This window comes from Trachemys scripta, chromosome 9 (genome assembly GCF_013100865.1).
Source record: "Trachemys scripta elegans isolate TJP31775 chromosome 9, CAS_Tse_1.0, whole genome shotgun sequence".
Classification (NCBI taxonomy): Eukaryota; Metazoa; Chordata; order Testudines; family Emydidae; genus Trachemys; species Trachemys scripta.
Genome location: NC_048306.1, coordinates 95,408,778 through 95,422,137, shown reverse-complemented (window position 1 = coordinate 95,422,137; position 13,360 = coordinate 95,408,778). Strand labels below are relative to the sequence as shown.

General features: G+C 45.4%; 1 protein-coding gene across 1 annotated transcript in view; it reads left to right on the top strand.

Moving 5' to 3' along the window:
* Positions 1 to 13,360, top strand: part of MCF2L2 (MCF.2 cell line derived transforming sequence-like 2) — a 306,850-nt gene that overhangs the window by 118,197 nt on the left and 175,293 nt on the right. Inside the window, exons 7-9 of the mRNA XM_034780536.1 lie at positions 421 to 570; positions 9,627 to 9,751; positions 12,596 to 12,710. Coding sequence (XP_034636427.1) covers positions 421 to 570; positions 9,627 to 9,751; positions 12,596 to 12,710 — 390 coding nt within the window. The remainder of the gene's footprint in view (positions 1 to 420; positions 571 to 9,626; positions 9,752 to 12,595; positions 12,711 to 13,360) is intronic.

Here is a 13,360-nt window from a genome sequence, read left to right as displayed (position 1 = left end):
CCAGGAGGGGGGACCAAAGACCGAGCCTGCCCGAACCCCACCACCTGAGCCCCGCCATGAGTGGGGGGCGGGGGGACAAAGCTGAAGCCCAAGGGCTTCTGCCTTGCGCAGAGGGCATGTAACCTTAGCCTGGGCAGTGGGCCTTTGGCTTTGGCTTCAGGCCTGGGAGATGGGGCTCGCGCTTTGGCTTCAGACTTGCTGGGGCCCATGGCCAACACCAGCCTTGGCAACCCCCTTAAAATGGGGTCCCGACCCACTTTGGGGTCCCAACCCACACTTTGAGAACCCCTGCACTAGAGGGAGACGTGACACCCTTCACCACTATGTTACTTTCACCACTTCAGAGCATGGTACCCTACACTAAGAAATACCAGTGAACGGTGAAATAACCAGCTGTGTATAATGCTGCTGCTGTTCCAGGCCATTGAGAACTTTGCCATGACGGTGAAAACGACAGCACAGATGCTACAGACCTTTGGAACGGACCTGGCAGAGACGGAGCTTCCCAACGATGTGCAGTGCACGGAGGAACTCCTCTCCTCCCACACAGAGCACCACAACAAGCTGAAGGTGAGTAATGCTGCGTAACAGCCCTGCTCCCTGGTGCCATGTAGGATTTCCCAACAGCAGGTGTGCTCTCTGCATTGATTCAGCCTTCACTTGCTCCAGGGAGGAGTGAAAAATAAAGTGCCATTATTTTTTCCCCACTTGCTACATAACTAGTAATTACCTAATGCACTTTAGGAAGCTACAGAAGCCGGCATTAAATTAATGCTAGAGGCTGGCCAATAGATGTGCTAGAACAAGAGTCCTGACTTTTTGGGGTTGCCTGGTAGAGGACTGGCTGTTCCTGTCTTGGTTGAAGGCAGAATGGGTACGAGTTTTACCTCGTGCTGTAGAATGGCTCTAAAAGTCGGTTTTGCCTCGTTCCTTTCAGATGGCAACGCCTGGCATTAACAATCTCACTTACCACGTTATGGCGGAGTGGTCTAAGAAATACCCACGCTCCCTGGCTATGCTAGCTTCTTTCAGGAAACCTGGCAGCTCAGAGCAGGTGTAGATGACGTGGAGGTAGAAAGCACCAGTGCTTCTTTACTCCAGCACTGCCATTGTTATTAACACCAGGGCTAGTGCCAGAGGTGGAGAGTTCCCCCAAAAAGACTGATACAGACGAGGCCCTTCAAAACACACAGTCACATCCTGGCAGTGTCATCCGAGGCCTTCTATGGTGGATAAAGTGCGCAGTTTACTGTGTGTGTGTGTGTGTGTGTGTGTGTGTGTGTGCACGCGCGCACATTCGTTCATGTTCCAGAAGAGAACTTAAAAAACAAGGTCTTGTTTACTGCGTGTACTCATACAAAGGGTATGTCTACCGTGCAATATACGCCCAATATACGTTGTTAGAACTCAGAGGAGCAGACCTTGGGTTTGTTAACCTAAGGCTTGAGCATCTACCCTCGTTTGTAACCCCAGTTTAGGAATTGTTGAACCCTGGGTCCCAGCCTGGGGCTCCAGCACCTACAGTACATTATGCAGCCCGAGTCCAACCACCTGTATCCCAGAATTCCTCCCAATATGTGGCCACTCTAGCCCTTAGTTCGTGGTGCAGTGTGCGAAAGCTTGACTGTCCAGAGGACAAAGAAGGTCGACCCATGGGATTGTGGGATGCTTTTGGCGGACTCCCAGAGCGTGAGCCCAGGGGGGCTGTGTCTACACTGCAAACCAATAGGACTTGAACCCAGGGTCCCAGCTTGACTCAGGCTCAGACCCTCCACCCATGTAAGGTCCTGGGACCCCGGGTCCGAGCCTTGTGTTAGAGCGATTTATGGGTGGATGTAAGGGGGGCTAGGGTTGAGCCTGAGTTTAACTCCTGGGCTTACACTGCAGTGTAAATATACCCTAAAAATCCCATGGTAGAGTTCTTAAGAATAGGGTTTTCTCCCTGGTATCTTGGGCCCAAAATATCCCTTCTCCCTTATAAGATGAAGTACGCCAGCTGCTGTCCTATCCCCTAGGAAGATGCATATCAGTGGGGCTACGTGTATAAAGGACACAATCCCATGTGCCTTCAGCATGCAATGATGGCTCTCAGCACATGGCACGATCTGACCCATAGTTTGTAAAGTGCTTTGGGATCCTTGAAGCTGCTGCGTGTTGAGGGGGTCTAAGCTGTGAATGCACCCAGAGGCTTTGTAATGGGCGCGTGCTCTGTAGATTTAAAACACGTATACGTAAGCGTAGAATATTACTAATTATTCTTGTTCTATTGTACATTGAACCAGAGTTTTCAGCACAGACAAGTGCAGGCTGCAGCTGTAAATGTTTGTGCCGCATCTCTGCTGAGCGTGAAGCTTAGCTGGGCGATGCAGATTGGGAATTGGATGGCACTTGAATGTTTCTGAATGGTTGCTACAGTTGCATCGATAAGGGTTGAAACGCCCTCCCTGCACATCAATGCACAAAGGTTAAAACCACAGGAATGTGACTGTTATTGCAGACCTATTGCACTCTTACGGCAAGCCATGAAGTCCACTTGCTGGTGGGAATTCTCGGGAACCTAAATCCCTGTCTGCCAGGCCACACGCGTGGTTGGGGGATGCCTTAAAATTCAATGAGATCCTCTCTCTCCTTGGGGTTGAACAGAATCATTCTCTCGCTGCATTTCAGATCTTGCATTCTGAGTGGATTTTTTCAGCTGTTGGACAGGTCCATTGTGTGCTTTCGGGCTTTGCAGCTGCATCCACTGGACTGCCCATACCACACCTTTCAGGAGATTCTGATAGGATCTTGGGCAGATGCAGCTGACTTCAAAGCGGTGTTATTGATAGAATAGGATGAACAGGAGTCTCTCTCACTAGCACTCCTACCATTCGGCAAACCTAGAGCTGCAGAAATCACTGACTCCACTCCTGCCACCGAATTCACTCTATATTTTCCACTGTTTTTCTTTGTCCTTCCCTTGCATGTTTGTCTGAGGGCTCATAATAGCATGTAGATTTAGACAGCGCTTTAGCTTTTCAAAGCATTGAGCAGACAGAAACTAGTTAATAGGAAGAGTTGAAATTAGGAGACTGGATATTGTTCTTTTTCGCCTGGATCTATTCTGTCCTTTGGCTGGGACACAACGGCGGTGTAGTGCCAGATGGTGCTCCACTGAAATCAATGGGAGCTTTGCCATTGACTTCTGCAGAAGCAGGAGCAGACCTTAATTAGTCAATGTGCTGTTGAGATGGCTGTGGCAGAAGTAACTGTACTAGAAGGGTGCTAAATAGTTATTTGAGTGAACTGAAGTGAGCGTCCTCTGCTGAATTGCATTGCCTTCTCTTGGCAGCCTTGGAAGTACAGCATTCTAAAATCAGTCCTGAAGTCAGCATGGAATAGCTTGATGAAAGCTACGGTTGCCACCCGTCTGGTTTTCACCCGGACAGTCTGGGTTTGGGCTGGTGTGTCCGGGTGCCATTTGACAAGCCCTGATGTCTGGTTGGTTTTTTTTTTTTCTCTTTGGAAAAGGTGGCAACCCTAAGCGGAAGGAAGGAGGCAGCGCACCAGCTGCCACCGCCATCTCCGGGGCCAGGTTGCTCGTGCAGCTCGCGGTGTGCAGGGGCGGAGCTTTGGGGGAAGAGGCGGAGAAGGGGGTGGGGCCTTGGAGGAAGAGGCAGAGAAGGGGGTGGGGCCTAGGGGAAGAGGCAGAGAATGGTGGGGCCTTGGAGGAAGAGGCAGGGCAGGGGTGGGGCCTCGAGGGTCCAGTTACCAGCCATTAGAAAGGGGGTAACCCCCATGAAAGCGTAGGGTCTGATTCACAGCCCAGTGAAGTCAATGGAAAGACTTCCACTGATTTCAGTGGGATTTGGATCAGGCCCTTATTCTGGGGATAATTAAAGATGGGAGCATGCCAAGTAAGGTAATTCAGTGTCTCAGGAGCTCTGCTGCAGAAAGCGGAGGCAGATTGCGTCAACTAAACTAATTCAGATACATAAGCGGAGGAGGAAGATCTATTATTAAAATTTTGTCTGAAGGAGGGAAGCACTAAAACGAAATTGAATTTTTATTAATTCACAAAAATAGATGAAACAGCTCTCGGCCATCTTGCTATTCCCTCTTCCTGGACTCCTTCCCTGAGCTCCCTCTAGTGTTCTCAAATAGCTATTGCATCAGCTCACTCCTGTTCTGTTCAGTTAGCATTGACTACAGCATCCGCCACCTCCGACGATTTAAAATGAAGGTGACTTTCCTTTGTGCAGCCCAGCTCAGCCTGAGAGTGAGACTGAAGCCCAGTGAGACAAAAACTTATGCAAATGTAGCAAAGACTATTTAACGGAAATCCTCACAAGACTTCAAAATGCGTTTCAGAGCAATTTTATGCTCTAGTTCCTTACCGTGCCATCCCACACCAAAGGAGCACGCTATAATTCAAACCCAGCCACAGCCGCAAATTGCACAAGGCCACCGGGGTTACCGAATCAACCTCCTTTTAATCTCTGGTCAAAACAAACTTTAAACAACTACTTACTTAGTGCCTCTACTTACCATCCACCTTGGGTACTTATCTGGCCCCAATTACCACAGTACCTGAGCACCTCACAATCTTTAATCTGTTTATCCTCACAGACCCCCTGTGAGGTTAGGGCAGTGCTCAGGGTGGATTTGATTTAAACCACTAGTCAGGAAGACTTGATTTAATCATGGATTTTTATGGAAAAGTGCATTCTTGTTAGTTGTTATAACCTTAATACATATTCTTCACAACTCATACATAGATAGACGTAGGTTTCATTTTTAGAAGGTACACACTATACATTTTTTAAGTGATTTATTTTGAAAACTTTTCAGATTATTTGTACAGCTATATCAGAAAATGAATCATTGTTTAGTTATTTCATTTACCAAAGGTAATTGAAGCAGATAGTTCACCTCCCAATAACTTCATAAATATCTCCAATTCAACACGTTAATCATTCATATTTGGAGGATTTTCTTGCCATGCTGCATTAGGAGGAGAACGTCACCAGACAGACGTTTAAATTATTTTATTTAACTAAAACAACAATGTTATGTGTTCTGGATTTTTTTCTTCAACAGTAAACATATAATATTTTAACAAAACAAGCATATAAATTTTGGAATTTAGTTAAACATTCAAGTTTTTTAAAATCAGTTTTGTTTTTGTTAAAATTGTTTTTAACTAAATGAAATATTAAAAAAAAAATTAATTGACTATGTCAGTCAGGTCAACATGAGAAACTTAAAATATTGGCTTCTTCAGCTAACTCAGTCGTCTTCACCTTCACTTTCCTGTTTGTTCATAATCTGGAAAAGAAAAACAAGCTTTCCTGCTTTTTCAGGTCCCAAACGATTTCTCAGTTTGGAATGAATTAGTCCAAAGGAAGAAAATATTCTTTTTACACTGGCAGAAGAAGCTACTGCTGTGAAAAGTGTGATTATCACTTCAACAGTCTCTGAATCCAAGTGCTTAAGTGACTTCCACCAGTTCAGTGGTGTGACTTTCTTTAAAACATCATCAGAAAACATATGTTTCTTGTATGGTTCTTATTCCCAAAGTGGGTCTCTTTTACAGCCTGCTGCCATTATCGGTTTTCCCTTCTAGTGAGAGAATGGTAGATCCAGGAGCGGCGCCAGGGTTTTTGGCACCCTAGGCAGGGGTCCTTCCGCGCTCCCGGTCGTTGTCAGCAATTCTGCGGTGGGGGGGTCCTTCCGCGCTCCCAGTCTTCGGGGCACTTCGGCGGCGGGTCCCGGAGCGAGTGAAGGACCCGCCGCAGAATTGCCGCCGGAGCGCGGAAGGACCCCCCGCCGCAGAATTGCCGCCCCCCAAATCCTGGCGCCCTAGGCAACCGCCTAGGTCGTCTAAATGGAAGCGCCGGCCCTGGGTAGATCTCAATCTGAATCACTTCCCCCAAAGCTGCAAGTTTACCCAAAACAGCTCACAGAAGTGTGCTTGTCTTTAGCACTCAGCTGCCCAACTCCCAATGGGGTCTAAACCCAAATAAATCCGTTTTACCCTGTATAAAGCTTATGCAGGGCAAACTCATAAATTGTTCGCCCTCTATAACACTGATAGAGAGATATGCACAGTTGTTTGCTCCCCCAGGTATTAATACATACTCTGAGTTAATGAATAAAAAGTGATTTTATTAAATACAGAAAGTAGGATTTCAGTGGTTCCAAGTAGTAACAGACAGAACAAAGTCACCAAGCAAAATAAAATAAAATGTGCAAATCTATGTCTAATCAAACTGAATAGAGATAATCTCACCCTCAGAGAGGCTTCAGTAAGCTTTTTCTCAGACTGCACACCTTCCAGGCCTGGGCACAATTCTTTCCCCGGTACAGCTCTTGTTCTAGCTCAGGTGATAGCTAGGGGATTCTCCATGATGGCTCTTCTCTCCCTCTGTTCTCTTCCACCCCTTTATAGATCTTTTGTATAAGGTGGGAACCCTTTGACCCTCTGGGTTTCCACCCCCTCCCCCCCACTGGAAAAGCACCAGGTTAAAGATGGATTACAGTTCAGGTGACATGATCACATGTCACTGCAAGACTTCATTGCCCAATTGCCAGCACACATGTATACAGGAAGACTAACACGTAAACACAGCCATCTGCAGACAATGGTCCTTGTTAATGAGAGTCAAGATTCCAAACCATCCTTAATGGCCCACACTTTACATAATTACCATAGGCCCTCAGAGTTATGTTTTATATTTCTAGTTTTAGATACAAGAGTGGTACATTTCTACAAATAGGATGATCACACTCAGTAGATTATGAGCTTTGTAATGATACCTTACAAGAGACCTTTTGCATGAAGCATATCCCAGTTACATTATATTCACTTATATTTGTATAAAACCATATAGACTGCACAACGTCACACCCTCCTCCTGAACTTACTGCCAGAGACTTGGACACTGACCATGGCGGAGGAAGTATACCTAAAATTCGTTTTTGGGCTCCCCTATGGGGCAGACACTCCTGTGTCCCCCAAAAGGGAAAGAGACCCTGATCCAGCTGTAGGCTCACAGCTACCAGCTATGAGAGACCTTTCGCTGGCCAGCAAAATTCCCGGCCCCCCCCCCCCTCAGGTTGGGTTTGCTTCTAGCTAGAGTCCTTGGGATTTGTTCCCACCGCAGCAGTCACCAGGACCCCAACTTTCAGCTGCAGGATACATGTCTCTGTGCACCTCTTCCACTCCATTACAGCCAGGTCATGCTTCTGGGTCTTAATTGCTTTGTCTCTTAAGTCCAGGTTGGTGGGCAGCCTTTTCTTTTTCCAGGCCAGTCTTTTCCCTGGCAAATTGTACATCAATTTCCGTTTGTCTTCCCTTGAGACCATCACTCAACAAGCTGGGATCCACAGAGAACCCCCTCCTGCCAGAACAGGCACCCCTCCCCTCCTGTCTTGCTAGGTTAGACACTCCAGTCAGCTTCAGCACAGACAGAGGTTGGGCCACACCCATCTGCAGTTCACTGAAACTGAGATGCACTCAGCTCAGGGGCTTCTTAGTTAACAGAGACATTCCCAGCGCCCATTGTTCAGTCTTTTGGGGCAATTTGCAACTTGTGTAGTTTTAGCTTCTTTTGATCTTCATTCTTACTTATTTTGCTTCCTTTTCTGTCCCTACTTCCCTTTCCCGAAATAAGCAAACAGAAAATAACAAACCAGTAACCACTTTGTCTGTTCTCCAGCCACCACACTTAAAACTCACTTAAAATCACTACCAGTATCTCAAAGCAATCAGCTGTGCACAGACCCTGCTCGACTACGCCACTGTGACAGGTTGGATCACAGAAACCCCCTTGGGAGCTGCCACCCAATGTACCAAGACTACCCCGTTCCTGTTTTCCCTGCCAGCTCAGGACTCCAGCACTCTGTCTTGCTGAGCCAGACATCATTATTCACTTGCCAGCACACACATATACAGGAAGACTCACAGGTAAATACAGCCATCTGCAGACAATGGGAGTCGTCAAGATTCCAAACCATCCTTAATGGCCCACACTTTACATAATTACAATAGGCCCTCAGAGTTATGTTTTTTATTTCTAGTTTTAGATACAAGAGTGGTACATTTCTACAAATAGGATGATCACACTCAGTAGATTATGAGTTTTGTAATGATACCTTACAAGAGACCTTTTGCATGAAGCATATCCCAGTTACATTATATTCACTTATATTTTTATAAAACCATATAGACTGCACAACGTCACACCTGCCCTTACCCCAGGCTGGGGATTCAGACCCTGGCATTTGTTGAACTTCTTCTGTGGATGGCATTGTAAGCCATCTGCTGTGGCTTAGCGAACAGCGTTCAGCAGAGTTCCATTGTGCGCTAGGACATCTCAGTGGTGACATTTTCCGGCCCTATAAACTGTCTAAACTACAAATCCGAAAGGCGTCGTTTTCAGTTGGATGCCAAGAAATTATATTTTCAAAATTACTAAAAATATTTAGTTTAGAAATGGAAGGACGGTTCTTACTGATTGTTTCCTTTTTTACAGCCAACTTAGGGGTGTGACTCCTACCATTTTAGTGTTAGGGTTTTTTCATATACCTTGGGGGACACCATGATCAAAGCCAAGCATAATAACTGCAGTTATTAACCATACCTATTTATTATTGAAGAAAGGAAGAGAAAATGTTAAACAAAACTACAGAAATGACTGAATCCAAATGATAAACTGGTTTACCTCTGTTATTTTGTTATGCCTTTTTGTGGAGAATTTTTAACAGAGCTTACATTTTTGTGAGTGGGCCCACTTGTGGTAGGGCCCTTTTTTTGGTAAATTGAGCCCAGGGTTTGATTTCCCAAATTATTGAGAGTCCATTCTTGGTATTTTGTAGCTGCTTAACTGTTTATAAATGGGCAAAATAATGTGTGTAAAGGAAGGTGACACCTGTTGATTACTGGGGATAACAACAGAGTATAGATGGGCAAGGTTAGCAATCGTAACTAATCGGATGGTTGCCATATGTGAGGTTAGGAAGGAATTTCCCCCCAGGACAGATTGGCAAGTGATCTTGAGGGGTTGCACCTGTCTCTGCAGCATGGGTCACTTGCCAGGATTATCCGGGTATAGCTCATTTAATCATTTGTGGGGGTCTTGAGCACTGGTGCACCTCAGTCCCACCTATTCTCTGCCTATGGCACAGAGTAATCTAGTCTCCCGTGATCTGCAATACTTCGGTCTAATTCTGATGGTTGGGGTTAGCGAGTGGGTGCTGGGGGATGTTAGTGCCCTGTGATATATAGGAGGGCAGACGAGATGTGGTAGTGATCCCTTCTGGCCTTAAACTCTATGACAGAAGGAGCATTTTGGCCAGTCACAAACCCAGAAAACTCCAGAATTATTCTGTCCCTCAAGAGACACCAAAATCATTATTGTAACTGATCACGTCAGGTTGCATCTCTTCGTTTCCAGGCAGGTCACTAAATGTAGCTTCCTCGTCAAGCACCCCTGCTTTGTTCCAATGTTCAATCCCTACAAAAATACCCTCCATTGGCAATGGCAGTGCTTCTCCTTTGAGAGAGAAAAATAACGACTTAACCTGGGATTTGGTAAAACCTTATTTGAACTGATGCATTTGTTTGTTTGCTTGTCTCTCTCCAGGATGAGCTGAAACTAGCCGTGAAGCAGGGCGCCACACTACTGACGTGTATTAGAGAGCCAGTCACGCGGAGCTCCGCTAGCAAACTCAGTCCAGACGAGCTAGAAAATGTAGCGACGGTGGAAAGGTTGGTGAATTGGGATTACATCCTCCAGGTTGCTAACTGACCCCCCTGAAACGTGCAAATGTGATTTGAATCCTAATTTGAATAATTCTTTGTAGGTAGTTGTAGGAGCCATTAACTGGTGAAACTAACAGGGCCAGTTCAAAGAAACCTTGAGCCTCCTTGGTCTTGTTTGGTGAGGTTATTGACTACAAGGCCCAAGACTTAATGTGCAATCTTACTCTCCACCTCCTGCCCACACGTACACTCTCCTAATCCAGGTGGGAGTGGGGCGTTCCTGCATGCGTGTTAAAACAGAATGTGTATGTATGTGTCAGTGGGAGCATTCAGTGGATGGAGGAGCTCCCCTTAAACAGGGATGTCACTGGTATCTGGAATGGGTCCCGGCTGAGAGAGCCATCTCAGGTCAGACTGCCCAAACTGGTAGTAATTCTATACTTAGATTTAACCAAGCCAGCAACAAACACGTGTTTCTGGACTACTATACTAGTTCACCAGGAAGCCACCGGCAGTCCCCTTAGGCCCTCCAGCCTATATTACCACCCAGATAAACTAGACTTCTGTGGTGAAAGATTATTAAAACCCAAAATCACCACACATTAGGTTCTTCCAATCCCAAAGGATCGATCACTCAGCCCAGGTCATCAGATGCTCAGGATCTCACCAAAGACAACGCTGCCAGCCAGTTACTTCAGTAACTAACTCAAGTTTATTAGCTAAGAAAAGAAATGAGAGTTATGCAGAGGTTTAAAGCTGGTAAGTTACATTACAGGTGAATTAAAGGTTGTAAATCCAAAATGCTAACAGGGATGTTATATCTGGTGGATTTTATATCTCTGGATTTGCCAAAATAGTATTGGGGACCTCAATCCTTTGTTCAAAATTTTGTCAAAGTTCATCAGTCCAGAGATGTGGGGGGAAAGATGTAGGGGGGCAACTTTTGTTCTTGTCTTTTATATCTTGACCCCTCTCCTGGAAAAATACTGGCTGCGTTATGGAGTTAAGCAACTTCATGATGTACATGCTGGGCCACCAGTTCTTCATATGAATTGCAAATTTTGTTTGCACCTTTTACATGCTATGTACTGCTTACGCTGTCTCTGAAATGACAGGCAGAGGCTCCAGTTCACAGCTCCTTTTGTTATTCCTGAAGGGCTAACCTGGGGGTGTTTCCCAGTCTCACCACAAGTTTGAGTTACAAACACGCAGCAAAGTTTCATAACGTCACGTACAATGATGATACACACATCTAAACAGGATGGTAATACTTAGCAGATTACAACTTTTCCAATGATACATGACAAGGCATACTTTGTCTAAGATTTACCACAATTTTGCAACAGCGGTGACCATATTAGTATAGATGGTCACCTTCCCTTCTATACAGCATCACAAGGGGTATGGAAGAATCTGCAATGCGCCTCATCCACAGCTTCAGTCAAGATGGATATGTCCTCCCTGATCCCCCCAAAGGGCTCTGTTTAGTGTCATGGAGCTGACAGTCACTGTGCAGCAGCTTGTAATGCACACCGTGCTGCAGTGGAAGTGAAGCACTAAACATCATGCAGCCACTTCAGCTTGTCCCAACTGGGGTGAAGCAGCATTGTCTGGGATGGCCCTGGAAACTAGCAATGCTGTGAAATCCCAGTTATGCCTAGGTTTTTCTGCCGTTGAGGGATTGTGTTCTGAGAGAGTGAGCCATAACATAGCGTCAAACTGTGCCTATGGGAAATATATCCAGCATTCCTTCTGAGAGTGGGTAGAACAGTGCATAGAACGTGTTTCCTTGCATTTCAGTTTATCCTTCAGGTTACATTAAATACATAGGGACAAATCTTGGTTCCCACTGAAGCGTCTGGCAAAACTCCTGCTGGCTGGCTTGCTGACTTGCCAATGGCTCTGTATAAGCTCTCTGTACCTTGGTTTGTAGGTGTTCTGCCTCAGTATCAGGGATTATTGTTTGACGTCTCCTTTAGTGTGACCTTTAAACAACTGGCTTATGCTGGGCTGTGGGCAAAAGATGGTTGGGGAATTTTCAGTTGACTTCTGCTCACCTCTCAAGTTAGTGTGGTCAACAACCAACCTTTGAAAATTACAGGCACTTGCTGCAAAAGCCGAAAGAACAACAATATATAAGCAGAGCACATTACTACTAGTCAAAGTTTCATGCTAAAATAGGGGGCAAATTGCATGTTTAGAGAATCAGCTGATTGCATCAGGGGAAGGAAGTTTTTCACACCATGCCCTTCCTACAGCATTGCACAACTGACCAGCGATGTTAACTTACAGTACTTGCCCTAGGAATAGTTCACTGCCACAGGTAAGATACTGGACTTGATGGAGCAGTCTGGAATGACAAGCTAGAGGCGCCTACTTTAAACCTTTTTTAAGTGAATGAGTGAAATTTACACACTTTGCACAAAGGTGGAATAAATTAACTTTGTTGAAGAACTAAGTGGAAACTGGGAGGGAGAGAGAATTCGCCCACACGCTGTGCATGGAACAGTTCTGCAGCTGCTACTCTAGCCCAGAAAGAGGGACTGCAGCTGCATTCCCTAGGTAAGGGTTTGTGGCCACTGGATCCAAGTAGTCACAGACTCATTGGTCCCCTCCTCCTCCTCCGCCCATTGCAAAACTCCATTCCACATTGCTTCTCCGGAATCAGCATGAATCCCAGCTCTGCCTCATATGTGCGGTTAAGAGTCTTGTCTGCTCTGCTTTGGAGACACCTTCTGTAATCCCTAAATACCTGGCTGAATGTCACCTTCTCTGCATAACTAGCTAACTAAACAACAACGCACTCAGACATATCAAGTGATTTTCACTCTCCAATTAATTTCTTAACAGGTTATTGGCTCAGTTGGATGAAACAGAAAAGGCGTTTGATCAATTTTGGTCCAAACATCACCTAAAACTGGAACAGTGCCTGCAGCTCCGACACTTTGAACATGATTTCAGAGAGGTAGTTTTGCTTATTTCTTAAATATAGACTTTCTTTTCTGGTAAATCATCTCAAACGTTTCCAGATAGCTAGTTTAATCAGTGTATATGGTTCATCAAAAAAAGACGTCTTTATAATGAAATAGGAACCAGATATTCTAAAATGAAACTCCAACCAGATATCACATGGTATCTCAATAAGCCACAGTAAGAAAGGAAGAATTAGAATGAGACACTACTTAGGAGAATTATTGGGTACCTCATGCAAAGTATTAGCATCTTGATGTTTGATAAGGAGCTGATCCAAAGCCCATTGAAATCCATAGAATTCTTTCTATGGATTTCAACAGGCTTTGAGTAAGGCCTTAATTACCAAACTAGAGATGGATTAATGCAGAAATGCTTAGGTTCCACTCCCTTAAATTTGAGTGGCCCCGACTCAGTAATGCATCAAGAACAGAATGGCAAGTGGACAGTGTTGTGCATAGCTGGTTGCAGTCCTCTGCCGTGGCGTAGAGCGGCTTTTCCATTTAGAAAGTAGCTCAAAGGCTTAGTATTAGGTGGACCAGAACCAAGACAAGGAAGCAAAACGAATACCTTGGCAGATGGGATAGATGTGTGGGAGGAAGACTGTCTGAGAAACAGGCGCTAGTCTGGGAGGAAGAGTCAGTC